Below are 16,873 nucleotides of genomic sequence, written 5' to 3' on the forward strand. Positions count from 1 at the left end.
CTAGATTACTAGAAATGTTTTAGATATTTAATGAGCCAACTGAACACAAAATTTGTGATATGTGTAATCATAGCTAATATTTAAAATTTGGTGTTGAAGGTTAATAAGCCAACTGAACACAAAATTTGTGATACATGTAATTATTTCTAAATTACTAGAAATGTAAGCATCAAAACATTTCTAGATTACTAGAAATGTTTTAGATATTTAATGAGCCAACTGAACACAAAAGTTTTGATATGTGTAATCATAGCTAATATTTAAAATTTGGTGTTGAAGGTTAATAAGTTTAACACAAAATCTATAAGCATACTAATATAAAGAATATTCTTATAAAGAGCTAGAATTAGAAATTGTGGGCCTTTAAAGAACTCAAAAGCTATGAAGATACTTGAATAGAGCTAGAATTAGAGATGGTACCATTAAAGAACTCAAGTGTTATGAAGATATTGATATAGCTACCTCATAAAGAGCTAGAACTAGAGATCTACCTTTAAAAGGAGTGGATATCGGAGGATATAGTAATGGTGCCTTTACAGAACTCAAAAGCTATGAAGGTACTTGAATAGAGCTAGAACTAGAGATGGTTCCATTAAAGAACTCAACAAATACGAAGATACTGATATAGCTACCTCATAAAGATCTAGAACTAGAGATGGTGCCTTTAAAAGGAGTGGATATTGAAGGGATCTTTTAATGATTATTCCAAGTCACACTAAATGGCTACTTTAAGGCAATACGTTCACCTCGATGTTGAGCATAATTGATAAGGAGCATAAAGTATATTGGAGGTATATTGAAGCTATTATATACATATGAAAAGGAAAGTGCTTATGCTAGTAGGAGAGATCGAAGAAGGTACCCACAATATACATTGTTGCGACTCTCTTGTGTCTTGTCCCTTCAATTTGATATTGGGAAATAAAGGACTTCCTATTTTGAACCCATTCAAGGGTAGAATTGTAATAAAAGGACTTGTTTTTGTATATTCTAGGAGGTTTGCTAAATAGGTCAGCGTATTTAAATATGGCCTTTTCTTGGCAAGTTGCTTAAAATGGGTCTATTGGGAAGTCTCTTCAAAAGGGTTTCAATTGGGTAACCTTTTTAGATAAGAGCACTACAAGATTGCTTCACCTTTAGAATATATAGTCTAGATAATGAGATTTTTATAGTTCGTTTTGGTACTTGGGTGACCCTCTTATTCTCCACTTGAAGTGGTTTGCTACTTTCTACTCTCTTTAGATACCCCATAGCTAGCATCTTTAGGTAAGACTTCTACCAGTATTGACTACTTCTCCTAAACCTTTATACAGCTACTAATGTTGGTGCTAAAGTGATCCTCTCTATGACTTTAAATACTTTTTGAATATTTCCTCTAACCTCTTAATCAATACTCTTCTAACATGTTAATGGATATAGAGCATTCATAGTGATGAGACTAGGCAGTTGGGTATTGAATTTGTGTGCTCTTCCAACTAAATTTAGTATTATTTGTACATGTATCATTAGGCTATGTTTCTTGGTTGACCTAATGATGTATAATAACTACTTTTGTAATAAAATATTCAAATTAAAGCTTCTATGAAATTTATATCTTGTAAGATAACACTTTATCTACATATTAAAGTAGTGATATTGAAAACCAAAAACAAAATTAGTTTTCCATGTTGACGATAGCTATAAGTTTCAATGAGTTTTTGATATTTTAACACTTGAAGAAAAGTATATGACCCATACCTTCTTTACTTGATTGTGCTGATATGTTCGATATATTTCTTGCCCTTTTCACCCTTTCTTTTTGAACTATGAACATTACCAACATTGATATGACATATATAAATGCCAAAGTTGAAATAATGTAGATATATTTGATTGTAGTACTCTTTTTTATTGATGACGTGGTCATAGAGGAGCTTGAAGGGCATGCACATTCTGTGCCACTACATAAATTTGGATCTCCAAAATACCTATTCAAGTGCAACAACATTGTTTGTTATCAATTCCATGTCAAAATGCATAATGTAAATACATTCTCACAAACAAATCATTGATCCAACATTTTATTAAACATTAAAATCCATGAAAATTTTATATTTTTCCTAAACAAAAGCATGATGATGTGGATATAGATGAAACTAACATGTCTCGTTTGAGTATAGTGATATTTTAGTATTAATTTTAAGTGATTGCATGTAGCATCCACATGTACATAACTACACAATATATTAGACAAATTCATGTGTGTTTCTTGTTTCTATGCACATGTGCATGAGCATGCACTTGCACATGCACACACACACACACACATATATAGACACCTAAGCACATGTTTTCACCTTATTTGGTGCCCACATTATCTTACCCTAAAGGTAAATTTTCACATATGCTATCTTTGAAAACTATTGAGAATGTTTTTCATCAAGTAAGATTTTTTTTGGACTCTATTACACTCACCATCAAATATGATTTTATTTTGTTACCACATCTCTCAAATCTAACTTGCATGCGAGATCAAGATAGAGGTTGTCTACCATGCACAAGCTGCTAGCACCATATTTGAGGTTCTAACTCTCAGAGATGATTGTGGTAAAAGTGTGGAAAAACTCATATTTCCCTTATGTGTACATGCTAGCTAGTGCATGCCATCTTGTTATGCCAAAACCTATATATATAATTTCTGGGAAAAAGATCTATGTATTAGTTAATTAAAAAATCCATAAAGGGAAAAATACAAACACAAAGGGCTAGATACAAACTCACCTCCATTTATGGGGCGAGGATCAAATAATCAAAGGTGGAGAAATATACACTTCTTCTCTAGTTGGTCGCTTTATAAGGAGGAGGCTAGATACAAACTCACCTCCATTTATGGGGCGAGGATCAAATAATCATAGGTGGAGAAATATACACTTCTTCTCTGGTTGGTCACTTTATAAGGAGGAGGCTATCTCATACAGGGGGAATTACCACAATGGTGGTCTATAATGCCAAGTGCAATCACCACCTCTATTAGTGGGAAAACGGAAAGGCCTCAAGATCCTCAAGAAAGCTTCTCGCCACTTTTGATGCGCTCATAGCAACCCTGAACTTCCCCCACTGACCGCATGGGGGGTATGGATGATGTCAAGCCGAATGCTCCTGATTTGGCAAAAGCGAAGTGTGGGTACCCTTGATGGCATTTTTGCATCTAGCTCTCCATATGTTCTAAGATGCAATGGTACTGCAAATCTCCCATCTGTGGCATGAGCCCAATCTCTAATGCTTAGTAGATGGGACTGGGACTGGTACTTTAGAAATGCAAAGGTGAGAGACCTCAAGTGCTAGCCCCCCAACTTCCTCCACGTAAGCCCTAACAACCTAAACCTCTCTGGCGGCCCAAGTGACAGTTCCCCATGTAGTGATATGGGTCGAGGTCCTCTCCATTCTCAAGATGTGGAGAATCCATTGCCAAACCTGTTGAGCCTTCCAGTAATCCCAAAGGTAGTGTCGCCTTGAGACTCTTGAGCATGGTGGCACCTTGAACAAGCTCCTAGTCTACCACCAATGGCCAACCCCATGCCAACCACCAAGCTCATGTGTGTCATCAACCAAAGAAAGAGGGTGATCTTTAGAGGCCAAAAATTATCTGATAGACTCTAAAACAAATTCAAGAGAAAATGCTATGAGAGGCCCTTTGACTGCCAATGTACTACTATAGCCGAGGTGCCATCAACCTCCGACATCTAAATCCTAGGGTATCTAGAGTCTCCTCCTAATTAGAAGGTTTGCTCTCACCCTCTATAAAAGGCCAACCATTTAAATCCTCCAAAGGGGGCTCTGATCTCTCTAATCTGCCATGGGGACCACCAATAGAAAAAGTGAGCAGCAAACCATAGCCCTCAGCCATTGTTGGGGGGTGAGGTCTGGGATACAGGTCTGGGATAGGTGTCAGCCACTCTTGAGGAATAGCAGAGTCAATGTTAAGGTTGAGTTTGTCTCTACTCCTCCTGATTCTTACCAGGTCTCTCTCTTGAGCCTTTGAGGGTAGCTGCATGTGTGTAAGCCAATTTTCAAGGGACCTAGAGGGTTCTATGCTCAATTCCCCCATGATACATGAGGTCAGGCCCCCAACATATGGCCGATCAAGGGGTTCTCACAATGAGGGGCTATTGTGAAGACACTCCTCTGAGGCTACCAGAGCTAACTTCGTTGAGGGATGCCTGGAGTTAATCCCAAGCACGGAGTTGGCTGGGTGCAAATCTGTCCTGACAAGCTAGGCTAAATCCACGGGCCCACAACTTAGTGAAGATCTATCTACCAACACTAGGCACTCCGTATACTTGATATTATTTTTCTCTTGGTTCGGGAGACATTTCTTAGATCAGTAACAAATAGCTTACTATTGCACTCTCATCTTGGCAATGCCAAAAGAGGCTGAATACAAAGTTGTATGATTTATATTAAGGAGGGGTTTTAGAAATCAATGTTCCAAAGTTGTATGATTTATATTATATGAATGTTAAGGAGGGGTTTTGGAAATCAATGTTCCACCTCCATAGTGTATATTATCTAGGCACCGATTAGCTCATGTTTGTATGACTACCATTACAATGAGTAGCTCATTTTTGTACAACCCCCATTATAAAGAGTAGCCATGGTTTAGTAGCCTAGGCACCCAACATCCCCATACTCACACGGGAAGTTGGCTATGAGGTTAGATGGTTTAGAGATGACTTAGATTATATTTGACACGCTACCAAAGGCTACATGCTACACTGCACCCTTTTCTCATAATATTCCACAGATTAAGTAGGTAAACTTTACTCTTACTACACACCCTAACAAAGGGGACCAAGATGAGCCTAGATGCCTACCTGGAGGTGGGGAACTTGCTACTACTATGCAATTGTATATCTTTATGGTTCGAGTCCACACTATGCATGAAGTCACTGACAACAACTCATAAACCTATATGGTCATATCATGGCCACCTCATGTATACATTTCTATGTAGATACATGGCCAAACCCTTCTCGACATAGTTCATTGGTCATCACCATGACTTTAGTCCCTAGCTTCTACTAGCACCCTCCATCTTAGTATTTCTCGACTAGCTATCAAAGCTACCTTCATAGGTGGGGCTTGCATACCTTATTTGTAATGATTCCCTCAGGGCTTGTTGGAGAACCTACTCAAAATACCAACATAAAAATTGATCTCTAGTCTAGTATTACATAAGAAGATAAGATTGTGTCTAACCAGTTTCCTATATAAGGTCTCATTCACAACATCTGAGGTGTCTTCGATGGATAGCTTTAGATCAACCTCCATTGGGGTACCAAACAATTACCTTACATATAGTCATGCTAAATGCCTTGACCATATTACCTATTTTTTTATATTAAGAGGTAAAAATGTTATTTGGCTTCTGGCATCTCAAACTCTACACTAAGTATATATTATGTTTTTGATATATTTTTATCGTGATTCACTATTAGGTCATCTATATTTTTATCCTGATTCACTATTAGGTCATCTACATAGAGAACAATGACCATATACTTCCCCTACTAACAAAGGCATACAAATTTACATCAGAAGGGTTGTGTAAGAGAACTATACTCATAAAATTAGGTCATCTACAGAGAGAACAATGACCATATACTTTCCCTGGTAACAAAAGGCATTCAAATTTACATCTAAAGGATTGTCTAAGAGACCAATACTCATAAAACAAGCATCGTTCTTCTAGTACTATACCTTATAAAGTGCCTCATATACTTGCGTGGTGTCTCTTTCACATCATAAAGTGTCTTCCATAACGTTGAAACTTTGCTTTCAGAATTGGAAACCACGAATCCAAGTGGCTATTCCACATATAGCTCCTCCTTCTGGTTATCTCATTGAGAAAATTAGATTTTACATCCATTTAGAGAACGTGCCATCCCCCTTGCACTGTTAGTGTAAGCACGGTGCTGATTATGGTTGACCTAGTTGTAGGAGAAAAAGTTTCTTGAAAGTCACAACCTTTAACTTGTGCAAAACCTTTATTAATCAGTCATTCCTTGCACCTTTCAAAAGTACCATCAGATCTATGTTTTTCTTTATAAACCCATAGTGTGATAATTACTTTATGCCTTAGAGGATGATCTACAAGGTCCCAAGTGTGGTTTTTAAGGATGGAGTTATATTCTACTTGCATGGCTACTATCCACTTTAGATTCATTTGTGCTTCAAAGTTTGTAGGCTCCAAAATCTTGAATACCTTTGTCTCATAAGAGAAAAATTCACTAGATTCTCTCAAGTCATGGTTTTATCCTCTGATCTTTTACATCTGCAACATCTTGAGGTGAATCTTGGATGGCTAGAGACTCCAATTCATCCAAAAGCTGCATGTAGGTAACCTATTACCATTTAGGTAATAGGTTACCTTTTTGTGACACATCATGCTCTTGTTCTTCATCTTCAAAATCCAAGTCCATAAGAAATAAAGTGGCCTGACCTCCATCAAAGTGCAAGGAAGTCAATGATGCATGTGGAGGCTATGTTGTTTTGGTGATTTCCTTGTTGCATGATGAGGATAAAAGAGGTTGCACCTCTATCTGATGTGGTTGATATTCTTTGCTAGAGAATCCCTACGACTCCATGTTGCACGATGTAACCCAAGAAGATACATTTCTAGCCTTTGGCATCCAATTCAATCCTCTGAGCATTTCAAACATTTACATAGCATTTACACCTAAAAACTTTCAAGTGTGCAACTAAAGGTTTCTTACTTGAGCTTGTCCGTAGTGACATCATCACTTTGACTACTTTTGTTACACTCGTATTAAGAATGTACATAGCCATGTTAACCTCAACCCAAAAGAATCTAGGTAGATTCCTCCTACTAAGCATACTCCTTGTCATCTCAAAGCACGATTCTTGCACTCTGTAACACCATTTTACTGAGGAGTGTGATGAGTGGTAGTGAGCTACCAGTTTATGCCTCCTTATTTGTAGAAACCCAATAATTTATGAGACATGAATTCTCCTCCTCGGTATGTTTTAAATTGCCTTTCAATTTTATTCCTATCTCCGTTTTAACCAATGCAAGCCATTCATTAAACTTTCTAAAATCTTGAGACTTTTTCTTAAGAAAATACACTTGAATCTTCATACTCTATATCAATGTGAAAAATAGGAAGAACCTCCAAGTGTAATCATACTCATTTTGCATAGAGATTAGCATGTACGAGCTAAAGAGGAGCCTTGGCCCTAAAACTAGCCTCTTTAAAAAGGGTTTTCTCTATTGGTTACCCATCATGCAAGCTTCACACACATCCAGACTGTCAAAAATTGGTGGCAAATGCTCAAATAGTCTACCTATTTGTATCTTTGAAAGAGTTTACATACTAAGATGCCCATATCTCTCATGCCAAATTTTACTATTACTCAAGTCAGTCTAGACTACAAACTTCAAAAACTCATATAAGTTGTTCAGGTTTGAATGCCCTTTACAACAACCTTCTTATCTCTATCAAGAATAAATATTGAACCATTCTTGTTGAAGCGAACCCGCAAGTCATGGTCCATAATGGCCAAGATAGGAATAAGGTTTCTTTTCATATTGGAACCTAATGAATATTTGAAATAATTTTTATACAACCTTCTTTAGACACAAGTGAAATAAAACCTTAACATTATATGAACCTTTTATTGGGCACTTTTTATGATTTTCCCACTGCCCACTATGATGTCATCTCCCATAGTCTTGAGGGAGGAATACTAATTCTTCGACTAGTCAGGTTCCTAGAAGCTCCATTATCGACGATCCAAGTATTAACCCAAGGATAATAAGTACCACCAAAAACATCTTGTCATCAAAACCTTGTACGCAATGGATAATGGATTGAAAGATCTCTAGTTACTTCTCATTAGTTCACATTTTAAGTGTTGGGCACTAAAATCCAGTGAGTGTAAACGCCCGTTGCCAATAAGTGGCATGTATATAAGTGACTTTAACTAAAGAAATAGAGACGTTCCCTTGAGAGTTGATTGAGAGTGTGCTCTTGGTCCTTGTGCTCTAGCTCTCTACCCTATCCTCTTGCCCTCTTAGTAGTGCTTGTGTGAGAGTGAGTTTGTATAAGAGTCTTGATCTTGAGATGTCTTGCTAGTAAGAGAGTGAGAATGAACTATTGTCTTTTGCAGTGGAGCATGGTCTTACAACCACGGGGAGTTCCAAGCTCTACATAAACAAATCTCGCGAGATGACAATGGGAGGTGGGTCTTCTCAATGCTAGCTTGCATTGGTGTGGTTTCCTCTTCTACAAGATGGCGGGTAAGCTACCAAGTTCCTAAGACATGTGAAAGGTGAGTACTCCTCATTTGGTTAGCTTTGTTCTAGGGAGTGCGGTGTATTTGTGCTCTCCTTTGGCAACACTGCCGCGGATCAAGGTTATGTGCCTTAGTGCTTGTTTAGACTCTTGTGTAGGGTTTTCTTTTTTCATTTCCATTCGATGACATTCAGTGTTGATTGTTACAGTTGGTGAAAGATTCGGTGAGAGAATTTGATTTAGTTTTGCGGTGGGCTGGATTTGATTTGCAGTAGAATGAAGTTAGGATAAGGTTTGTGTGACTTTTTGTTGCTTGTTGGTGTTTTGTTTTAGGGTTTCTTTTTCTTTTTCCATATTAATTAGTGTTTTTGATTAGTGTTAGCTTTAAGATTATTAGTGAATAAGATTAGAAATTAGTGTTAGTGTCAATAGGATTAGTAGTTAACGTTAGTTATTAGTGCTAATAAAAATGATTAAGATTAGTATTAGTATTAAGTTTTAAGATTAGTTTAATTAACATCTAGTAAATATTAATTTATTAGTTGAAATTAGTTAATGTTATTATTGATAGTTACAGCTAGAATTAGTTTTTAGTTAGAGTTAATATTAGTTTTGTTAATAATAAGTTAGCGTTAGTTAATTTCAAATTATTATAGGTTAGTGAGTAGGATTAGATAGTGGTTTTTTTAATTTAAAAAAAATGAAAAAGAATCTGAAGATGAAGAAGAAAGGAAAACCCAAAATAGCACAATTGTCTTTGGGGAGATCAGGCTGCTAGGGCGCATAAGAATGAGAAGGTATACACGCAGATCCGGCGACCAAGGCATTGCCCTCCTGTCTCGTCATTGTGTAGCCAGCGTGGGTCTCTCTCTCTCTACACTATGCAGCTAAGCCTCTACACTACACAGCTAAGCATGGAGTTTTAGTTTCGCTCTCTTTCTCTCTCTGCGCTTAGTGACCAAGGCAGTGGCGGTGGATCTGAGGAGCAGGCGCAAGGGCAGAGGCTGGGCGGAGGAGCGTAGGAGTGACTACTGCGGGGTGCAACTGCTGGGTGGCGTAGCTGGCGGACGTTGGCGGGAGGCACCGGGGTTGCGAACAGCCATAGGCACATCAAAGAGAGCAACACGGAAGTGACAACCAAGGCAAAAGCATAGCGCAGCTGCCGGGGATGGGCGCGGAGCAGCCAGCTGCAAGGCGACAAGGAAAGAAAACGCCTGGCCATGTAGCACTGTGCACATAAGGAAGATCAGCTGTGCACATAAGGAAAGAAAACGCCTGGCCATGTAGCACTGTGCACATAAGGAAAGAAAACGCCTGGCCATGTAGCACTGTGCACATAAGGAAGATCAGCTGCTGTAAGCACCAGCAAGCCACAAGGGGTGGCTGGCCCACAAGAGCGTTGAGCATTTTTGGGTTCTAGGTAGATTTCGAGGTGCCTTTTGTATGTGGCACAGATCGCCTCGGTACAGACAGCCGTGCAAAAGAGTTATGAACACACGTCCTTGTATTTGTTGTAATTCGAACCCAAGTCCTTGCAAAGGGAGACTAAGCTCCTATCCACTACACCACGTACTTGCCAAGGGAGACGAAGCTCCTATCCACTACACCACATACGCTTGTGATAAAAACACATGTCCATAACATCTTATGCACATATGTCTACAAATGGGCCCGTCATCGACCATTGACTGGGTAACCGGGCCCACGTACACAAGCACCCCGAAATATACCTACAGTCGCATTGTTGGTGCAGCAAGCGCAGCAAGGCGTAGCAAGAACAATTGGGAGGGCTAGGCACAAGGTTATTATTATTATTTATTTTTTTAATTTTAAACTTGTGGGTTTCATCCTTTTTTCGTTATTTATTTATTTTTGTATCTTTATTTTTTTTTCTTAGTTTAGTTTGGTAGGTTCCACTTTTGTTAGTTATTGCATATTATTTATTTTGTATGGTCAATGTTTTCACTATGGGGCTACCATTGTTATTACCATTTTTTTATGAAGTCCCCTTTGGTGTTGATTTTTTTAGAATTTAAAGGGTCTTTGCCTTTTCAATTGATGGGTTTGTATCCATTTGTGTTGTTTATTTGTTTTTTTTTCTTTTAATAATTCTGATTATTATTTGAAAAATTTTAATCATATTTGTGTAAAATGGTGTGTGCACTCAAATAGCCTAAAAGAGTAGGCATGTTTGCGCTCACGAATATCTTGAATTTGCAAGCATGTTCGGGATGTGAGTGAATTAATGAATAAAATTATTTTGAGTGATTATAAATAAAATATTAATTTCTAAGTATTGTGTGTGTTATTTTTTGTTTTTTTAAGTATTTATAGTTTTTTTAGTAAAAATATAATTAAAAGAGTTTAGAATGATGTTTTTTTAAAAAAGTATTTGAAATAATAATAATAATTGTTGACAGTTGTCTATGTTGGCATATGAAGGTATATCATTATTGTTATTATTATTATTATTATTTAAAATAATTAGTGTTGTGTGTTAAGGTATTCAGGCAAGGTTGCACGAAAGAAAAAAAAGGTTGGCGCATTTTTAAAAGGAGGATGGTTGATGATTGGGTTTTTTTAAAATAATTTATTGCTGGCGCTTCTCGAAAAACGACGGCCAAGACAGTTGGGCGTGTGTAGTGAAGAGGTGGCGATGACGTCGAGTTTTGCATGGACACTAACGAGGTAGAGGACGTTAGCATCGATGGCAGCACACAGCTTGTGGTCTAATGGGCAAAGTGCGAGAAGCGTCGGAATGTGAGGGAGGGTCGTGTGGACAGTAGGAGGGACGGGTGGCTGCCGCTTCTCGAAAAAGGATAGTTGGTGCTGCTTGAAATTAAAGCCTTTGCTACCAACGTATCAGGAGCACAAGCCTCAAATGCGATGGACTAACGAGGATAAGTACAGTATGGGCAAGGTGATTCGCTACACAATTTGAAGGCGTTTCTCGTTTTGTGCGGCCAAGACAGAATGCCGCTTGAAAGGCTTGTGTGGCTTTATCAGCGCTGGCGGCAGAGCAAAGCATCGGGGCTTGCGAATGTGGCGGAAGCAATGTAGGCCCACACAGGCGCTCCAGGAAAGGAGGCGGATAGCATGTAGAAATTTGGAAGGAAGGTAGTAATCATAATTAATTAACACAACATTAATTGGTACGCATTACTCAGAAGGTCGAGGTTGCCATTGCTTGCAGAGAGTGGAGCCGCGTTCGTTGCACTGCTGAATCGTTGTTATCATTTGACATTTATTACATATTTACTTATGATCTTAGGCTTGCCGTTTCGTGCCTGCCACTTCATGGTGAGCATTCACACGTTAACGGACAAAGCATTAATTCCAACAGCAAAGGCAAGTAGGGGTGTTGCAAAGCACGTAGGGCTGGCATAAATGGGAAGGCACAACAGAAAAGGCAAATACCGCCTCAGGTGGGCGGCGCTACAACAAGCGGGCTGCTTGCCTAAGAAGGCACTACAAATAGGCTGTGCTACGAACGACCATCATGGTCGAGCTGAAGATCGTCGTGCTGAAAGTGGCTGAAAGGGGGACAAAACGAGCCTAAAAGTAGGCAATGCTGTGGAGTTGAAGGTGGGGTGCACAGCCAGGCGAGGGGGTGCATACGAGCCATGCCAAGGAAGGCTATAAACGGCCATCACGATGGCAGGGGGAGCACACATGGTAAGGAGGGGGTGCAAAGAGAGGAAAAAGCAAGGTAATCCCTTCACTACTTGTTTATATCTCTCTCTCTTTCTCTCTCTCCACATACTGCTAAATCAAAGATTAGGAGTAGGAAGGGATCAAGTCTCCACCATTGGAAGTTTTTCTAATATGTCAAAAAATAATTACTTAAGCGGTTGTGAATCTAGAAAACGACTATATGGAAATTGAGTTATGATCTCTAAGAGTGCTCAAAAGTTGGGCAAGACTATTGTGCAGGTGGCTTTGCTGAGAGACGACTATATGGAAATTGAGTTACTAGCTACATTGATCTCTAAGAGTGTGCTCAAAAGTTGGGCAAGACTATTGTGTAGATGGCTTTGCATCTCTCAGCAGTGTGTGGCCACTTGGCAGTAGGTTGCTTGGCTTGGGCAAGTGGGGGTCCATGTTGGAATTTGATTTTTCTCCTTTTGCATTCAAATTTGGGCTCAAATTGAAAGTATTAAGTGGCTAGTTGGTGAGAAATCAATTATTAACCTTCTATCGGAATTGGAGGTAGGAATAGATGAGACTCACCCACCTACTAGCAGGGAGTTTTAAATGCTTAAAGTGGCAGGCTGGTAGGATATTACTATACATATGCATTAGTTGTTTATGGTTCGCACTTTGTCTTATTGCATTGAAGTGAAGGAATCTTATTTGGTGTCATGTTTGCGCCAACATCTGACAGTGAATCTATTAGGGTTCTACCAGCTAACTTCACGTGGGTCTCGTCACGACGTGATTGGGAGCATCACAGATGTGAGCCTCACGCCTCCCAGCCTCCTTTCTGTTTCCTTCGAGGTGTGAGTTCTCTTTCCTTGGATTTCCATCTTTGTGTGAGCTTCATATCTCCTAGCCTCCTCACTATTTCCCGCAAGGTGTGTTCCTCATGCTTCTAGATCCACAGTGAATCGTTGGGTTGATCCCTTGATATTTCTACTTGTCAACAATAAGTGGGGTTGTGCCTGCATCTATTAGCTTCCTCAATTTGGCTCTTGGGGTGTGAGCCTCACAGGCCTGAACCCTCACAAGGATGAGCCTCACAGGCGTGAAGCCTCATATGCGTGAGCCTCATCGGCGCGTGAACCTTCACAAGCATGGGCCTCACGGCTGTGAACCTCATAAATGTGAGCCTCATGTGCATGAACCTCACAAACGTGAATCTCATGGGCGTGAACCTCATAGCCGTGAGGCTCAAAGGCATGAACCTTCCAAGCGTGAACCTTCATAAACCTGAGCCTCATAGTGGGGTGTGAAGCTTCACAGAGTTTGCCAAGTGTATATTTAGAGGAGCTTCATAATTACACTCACCTTTATAGTAGCCACTCGTGTTTCACACACATCCATAATTGAATCCATTAACACATTTATCTAGTCATATTAATCTAGCCTCAATTGATTCAAAGCCACTCATATTAATCTAGCCTCAATTGATTCAAAGCCACTCAGGTTTTTGAGAACCAAAATTACATGGTTAGGGACACTGTAGTCGATGGAGAGGACACTAGCATTGATGGCACCAAGAATGGGGAGACGAATGCCATAGAAGTATCAACCCCTAACTATTGAGCCATGTCAATAAGTTGGACGTTGACATGAGCCAACGTGTACTAGATGTAGGGACTATAGTTTTTATGCTTATTGTTCTTGGAGTGGATTTTTAGGTCCTTTTGGATCATGCCACTCTAGTCATCTTGTTAACCTTGGTATACTAGCCACATATGTTTCTTAGAGGGATCCTATTATGCCTATCTGTTTTCTACACTTGGAGAAGCAGTGTGATAGGATCTACAACACATTCTAAAATATGCATCCTCTATTGCATCAAAAAGCAGTCCATTGTTGTTGACCATAGGAGTTCCATTACTAGTGGGTTTCAAGGTAGTGAGTTGCTTGAGGTGGAGGAATCTAGGGGGGATCACCAGGGTAGGAAATATGTGACCTAGATAAGGTACTAGGTGAGGGAAATAGTCAAAGAGTTGTCACCCCATTGAAGGAGTTGTCACCCCAGTCATCTTGTTACCCTTGGTGTAAGGGCCTAGGTAGGAAAAATGCGAACTAGATAAGCTACCGGGTGAGGAAAATAGTGAAGGAGTTGTCACCCCATTGAAGGATTTGTCACCCCTGTTACCCTTGGTGTAAGGGCCACATAAGTTTCTCAGGCTTGGAGCCTCTCAATCTATCATGAAACCTTGCCATAACCGTGCGACTGGCCATGCTTATCATTGTTCTGACAAAGACTATGCCTCCCTATTTTGGCAATCGGCTCAATCATCCACGCCGATTTCTACTTTCACAAAATATATATATAAATTTGACAACTGAATCATTGTTATTGAAACAAATAAAAATAGTTCTTAGCATCTTATCACAGTTTTATGAGAAGAGGCAACAAAGCCTTTCATGTATGCTACTCGAGTATGATGCGGAGAGGAGAATGCCAACTTACGTCGTAATATTATTCAGCAAAAGCAAAGGAGGTATAGTCCCACAAAGATTTGCATTGCCATCAAGATTCCTTGTAATAACAAAAAGTCAATAAGGGTTAGACGACCAGCATTAGGATGGTACCTCCCTCAACTTGATTACTTGCCAGCCACAGTTTAAACGTACAATCATACAGACACTGCATAGGCACTTGGTATATTAATACTTAACCTACTGCAACACTTCCAAAGTATCATGAGATACAAACTTACAAATTGGTCAACATTGATAATTGCGCTAAAGACGAAGGGATCTGTCCGCTAAGTTCATTATTGTGAAGATCCCTAGCTCGACGTCAAAGCACAACTGTTAGCTTGGAGCAATCTGAGCAATGAGAGATGAATATCTTGCTCTAAAAGCTAACTAGTTAGCTTGAAATAGTTCCAAAAAAAACTGACTAAATGTGGTGAACTCACAAGACTTGAAGGCTCGTTAAGGAAGTGAGGTCAGGGATTGAGCCAGTCAGTTTGTTGTCAGCAAGATATCTACCATGAGAAGAGGGGAAGATCATTGTTAGGATAGAGTGGGACTTTGGACAAATGCAACTAGAAATTAGCGTTTATTCTCACAGGTTTTGGAGTGCCGTTAGGTTGCTGACATATTCGGATATCTCACCGCTGAGGTTGAAATTTGTGAGATTTCTAGGCGGTCATTAAACATCAAATTTATCCAAGTAAGTTCCATATTCCATGATAAATATTGATTAAGAAAATCTCAAGAGCTAACATAATCTTACATTTCTTTTATTCTTGGGTTTACGTTGCTGTTGCAAACAACCCAACTCCAGGTATAGCTTTCTGGCAAGCATGGATCGCCGTCTCCATAGTGCGTTAAATTGTAGGCCTTCTGAAGAATTTGGATTGCTTCTACTGCATGAATAAAGAAAGTCTCATAAATTGAATTTTGGTGTTTCAATTTTTCAAAAAAAGGATCAAAGGCTACATCACATGTGACGGGGTTTTCTAAAAAAGAGAGGCGAAGGGAAAACTTTATTATATGTGCTACCTTATTTTTGGGAATCACACTATTGAAGCTATTGAAGGAAGAAACGTTAAAATATTGGAGAGAATGTTCTTTATTCTTTTGGTCGTGTATATCCACTTAAAAGTGACTAGGAAGCAAAATCACATACCACCTATTTCTCAAGAGTAGGTTACACACACATATATATGTATGTATGTATACACACATATATATAATACATATACTCGGGGGGGTTTACTATATGTAAACTCTCTGTATCATGTGCGTTCAAGGCCTAATTCAAAAACCTCTTATCTGTAAATTTTTCATGAATAAAATACATCTTTTTTTTATTCAATCTGTAAATACCCCTTTTAAATGGTACCCTTCTGTATGGTAAAAAAAATATAAAAAAGAGATTTAAAAAATTCTTTCTATTGAACCCACGTTTCGCTTACATGTTTATGAGTGATCCTTCAAGACATATACACACACGAATGCGTGTGTATAGATGTATGTATGTGAAAATGTGTACATATAGATGTATGAATACAAACACACACATTGTGTATGCACATATATGTGTGTGTATGTGTAAATATGTATGTATGTATGTATGGATATAAACACATGTGCACACATGTGTGTGTAGATATATGTATATATATGTAAAAATCCTATATAACATGTCAATAATTTATTTAGAAAGTATATATGTAGATGTGTGTATGTGCAGATGTATGTACGTATGTATGTGTTAAAATCCCATATAGCATGTGCATTCAAGAGGTATTAAAAAAACCCCTTACGTAACATACAAATTTCACTACAACACATTGAGAGAACAACAACGTTTTTACATCGTTTTCAGAAGGAAAATATCAGCGGTTTTAACAATGCTGAGCAGTGATTTTTCGCTGTGCTAAGGAGCACTTTTTGTAGCGAAATTTCTCTATGAGCAGTGAAAAATCGTTGCTCAGTAGTGTATATAGCAGCGAAGAAACACTGCAATACTGTAAAAATATCTCGCTTTTTTGCCGCTTCTTTTGCCGCCACTTAGTTTTTATCTTCTGAATTCAATAAACTTGATACTCTGAGTTTTTCTACAGGTTTATGTCCAATCTATCACTTCTACCTCTCCTACCCTATTTCTACTCTTTTTCTTTATTTCCTATGTAAACAAGCTTTCCATGAAAGCTTTCTTGTGAGTATTTCCCTTCTCTTTCCTCACTTTTAAGTTTTTCTTTTCTTCTTTTTTCCTTCTTATTAAAGCTTAACCATTAAAAGTATTTTCTCGTCTTCTTTTTTCCTAATTAAGAGCTCTCCATTAAAGTTTCCTATGGTAAGAGATCTTGCTTTTTCTTAATACTTTTTTTTCTTAACTTGGTTTGATTTGTAGGTTTTCAACACATATACAAGCCTCATAAGAGATC

General features: G+C 38.7%; 1 protein-coding gene across 7 annotated transcripts in view; it reads right to left on the reverse strand.

Annotated features, from left to right (window-relative positions):
• The window catches only part of LOC147625369 (putative LRR receptor-like serine/threonine-protein kinase At1g67720), a 110,229-nt gene that overhangs the window by 60,243 nt on the left and 33,113 nt on the right, over nt 1-16,873 (reverse strand). For 4 of the 7 annotated variants that reach the window (XM_086818712.1, XM_086818706.1, XM_086818709.1 and 1 more), the window contains 6 exons: nt 15,214-15,346; nt 15,047-15,118; nt 14,894-14,962; nt 14,690-14,761; nt 14,440-14,508; nt 1,738-1,967 (listed from right to left, as the gene is read on the reverse strand). In XM_086818712.1, coding sequence (XP_086674838.1) covers nt 1,738-1,967; nt 14,440-14,508; nt 14,690-14,761; nt 14,894-14,962; nt 15,047-15,118; nt 15,214-15,346 — 645 coding nt within the window. The remainder of the gene's footprint in view (nt 1-1,737; nt 1,968-14,439; nt 14,509-14,689; nt 14,762-14,893; nt 14,963-15,046; nt 15,119-15,213; nt 15,347-16,873) is intronic. The other 3 variants (XM_086818708.1, XM_086818710.1, XM_086818711.1) reach the window with 3 other exon arrangements.

The sequence above is a fragment of the Cibotium barometz genome, chromosome 24 (assembly GCF_041138505.1).
Source record: "Cibotium barometz isolate CiBa-2024 chromosome 24, ASM4113850v1, whole genome shotgun sequence".
NCBI classification, from domain to species: Eukaryota; Viridiplantae; Streptophyta; class Polypodiopsida; order Cyatheales; family Cibotiaceae; genus Cibotium; species Cibotium barometz.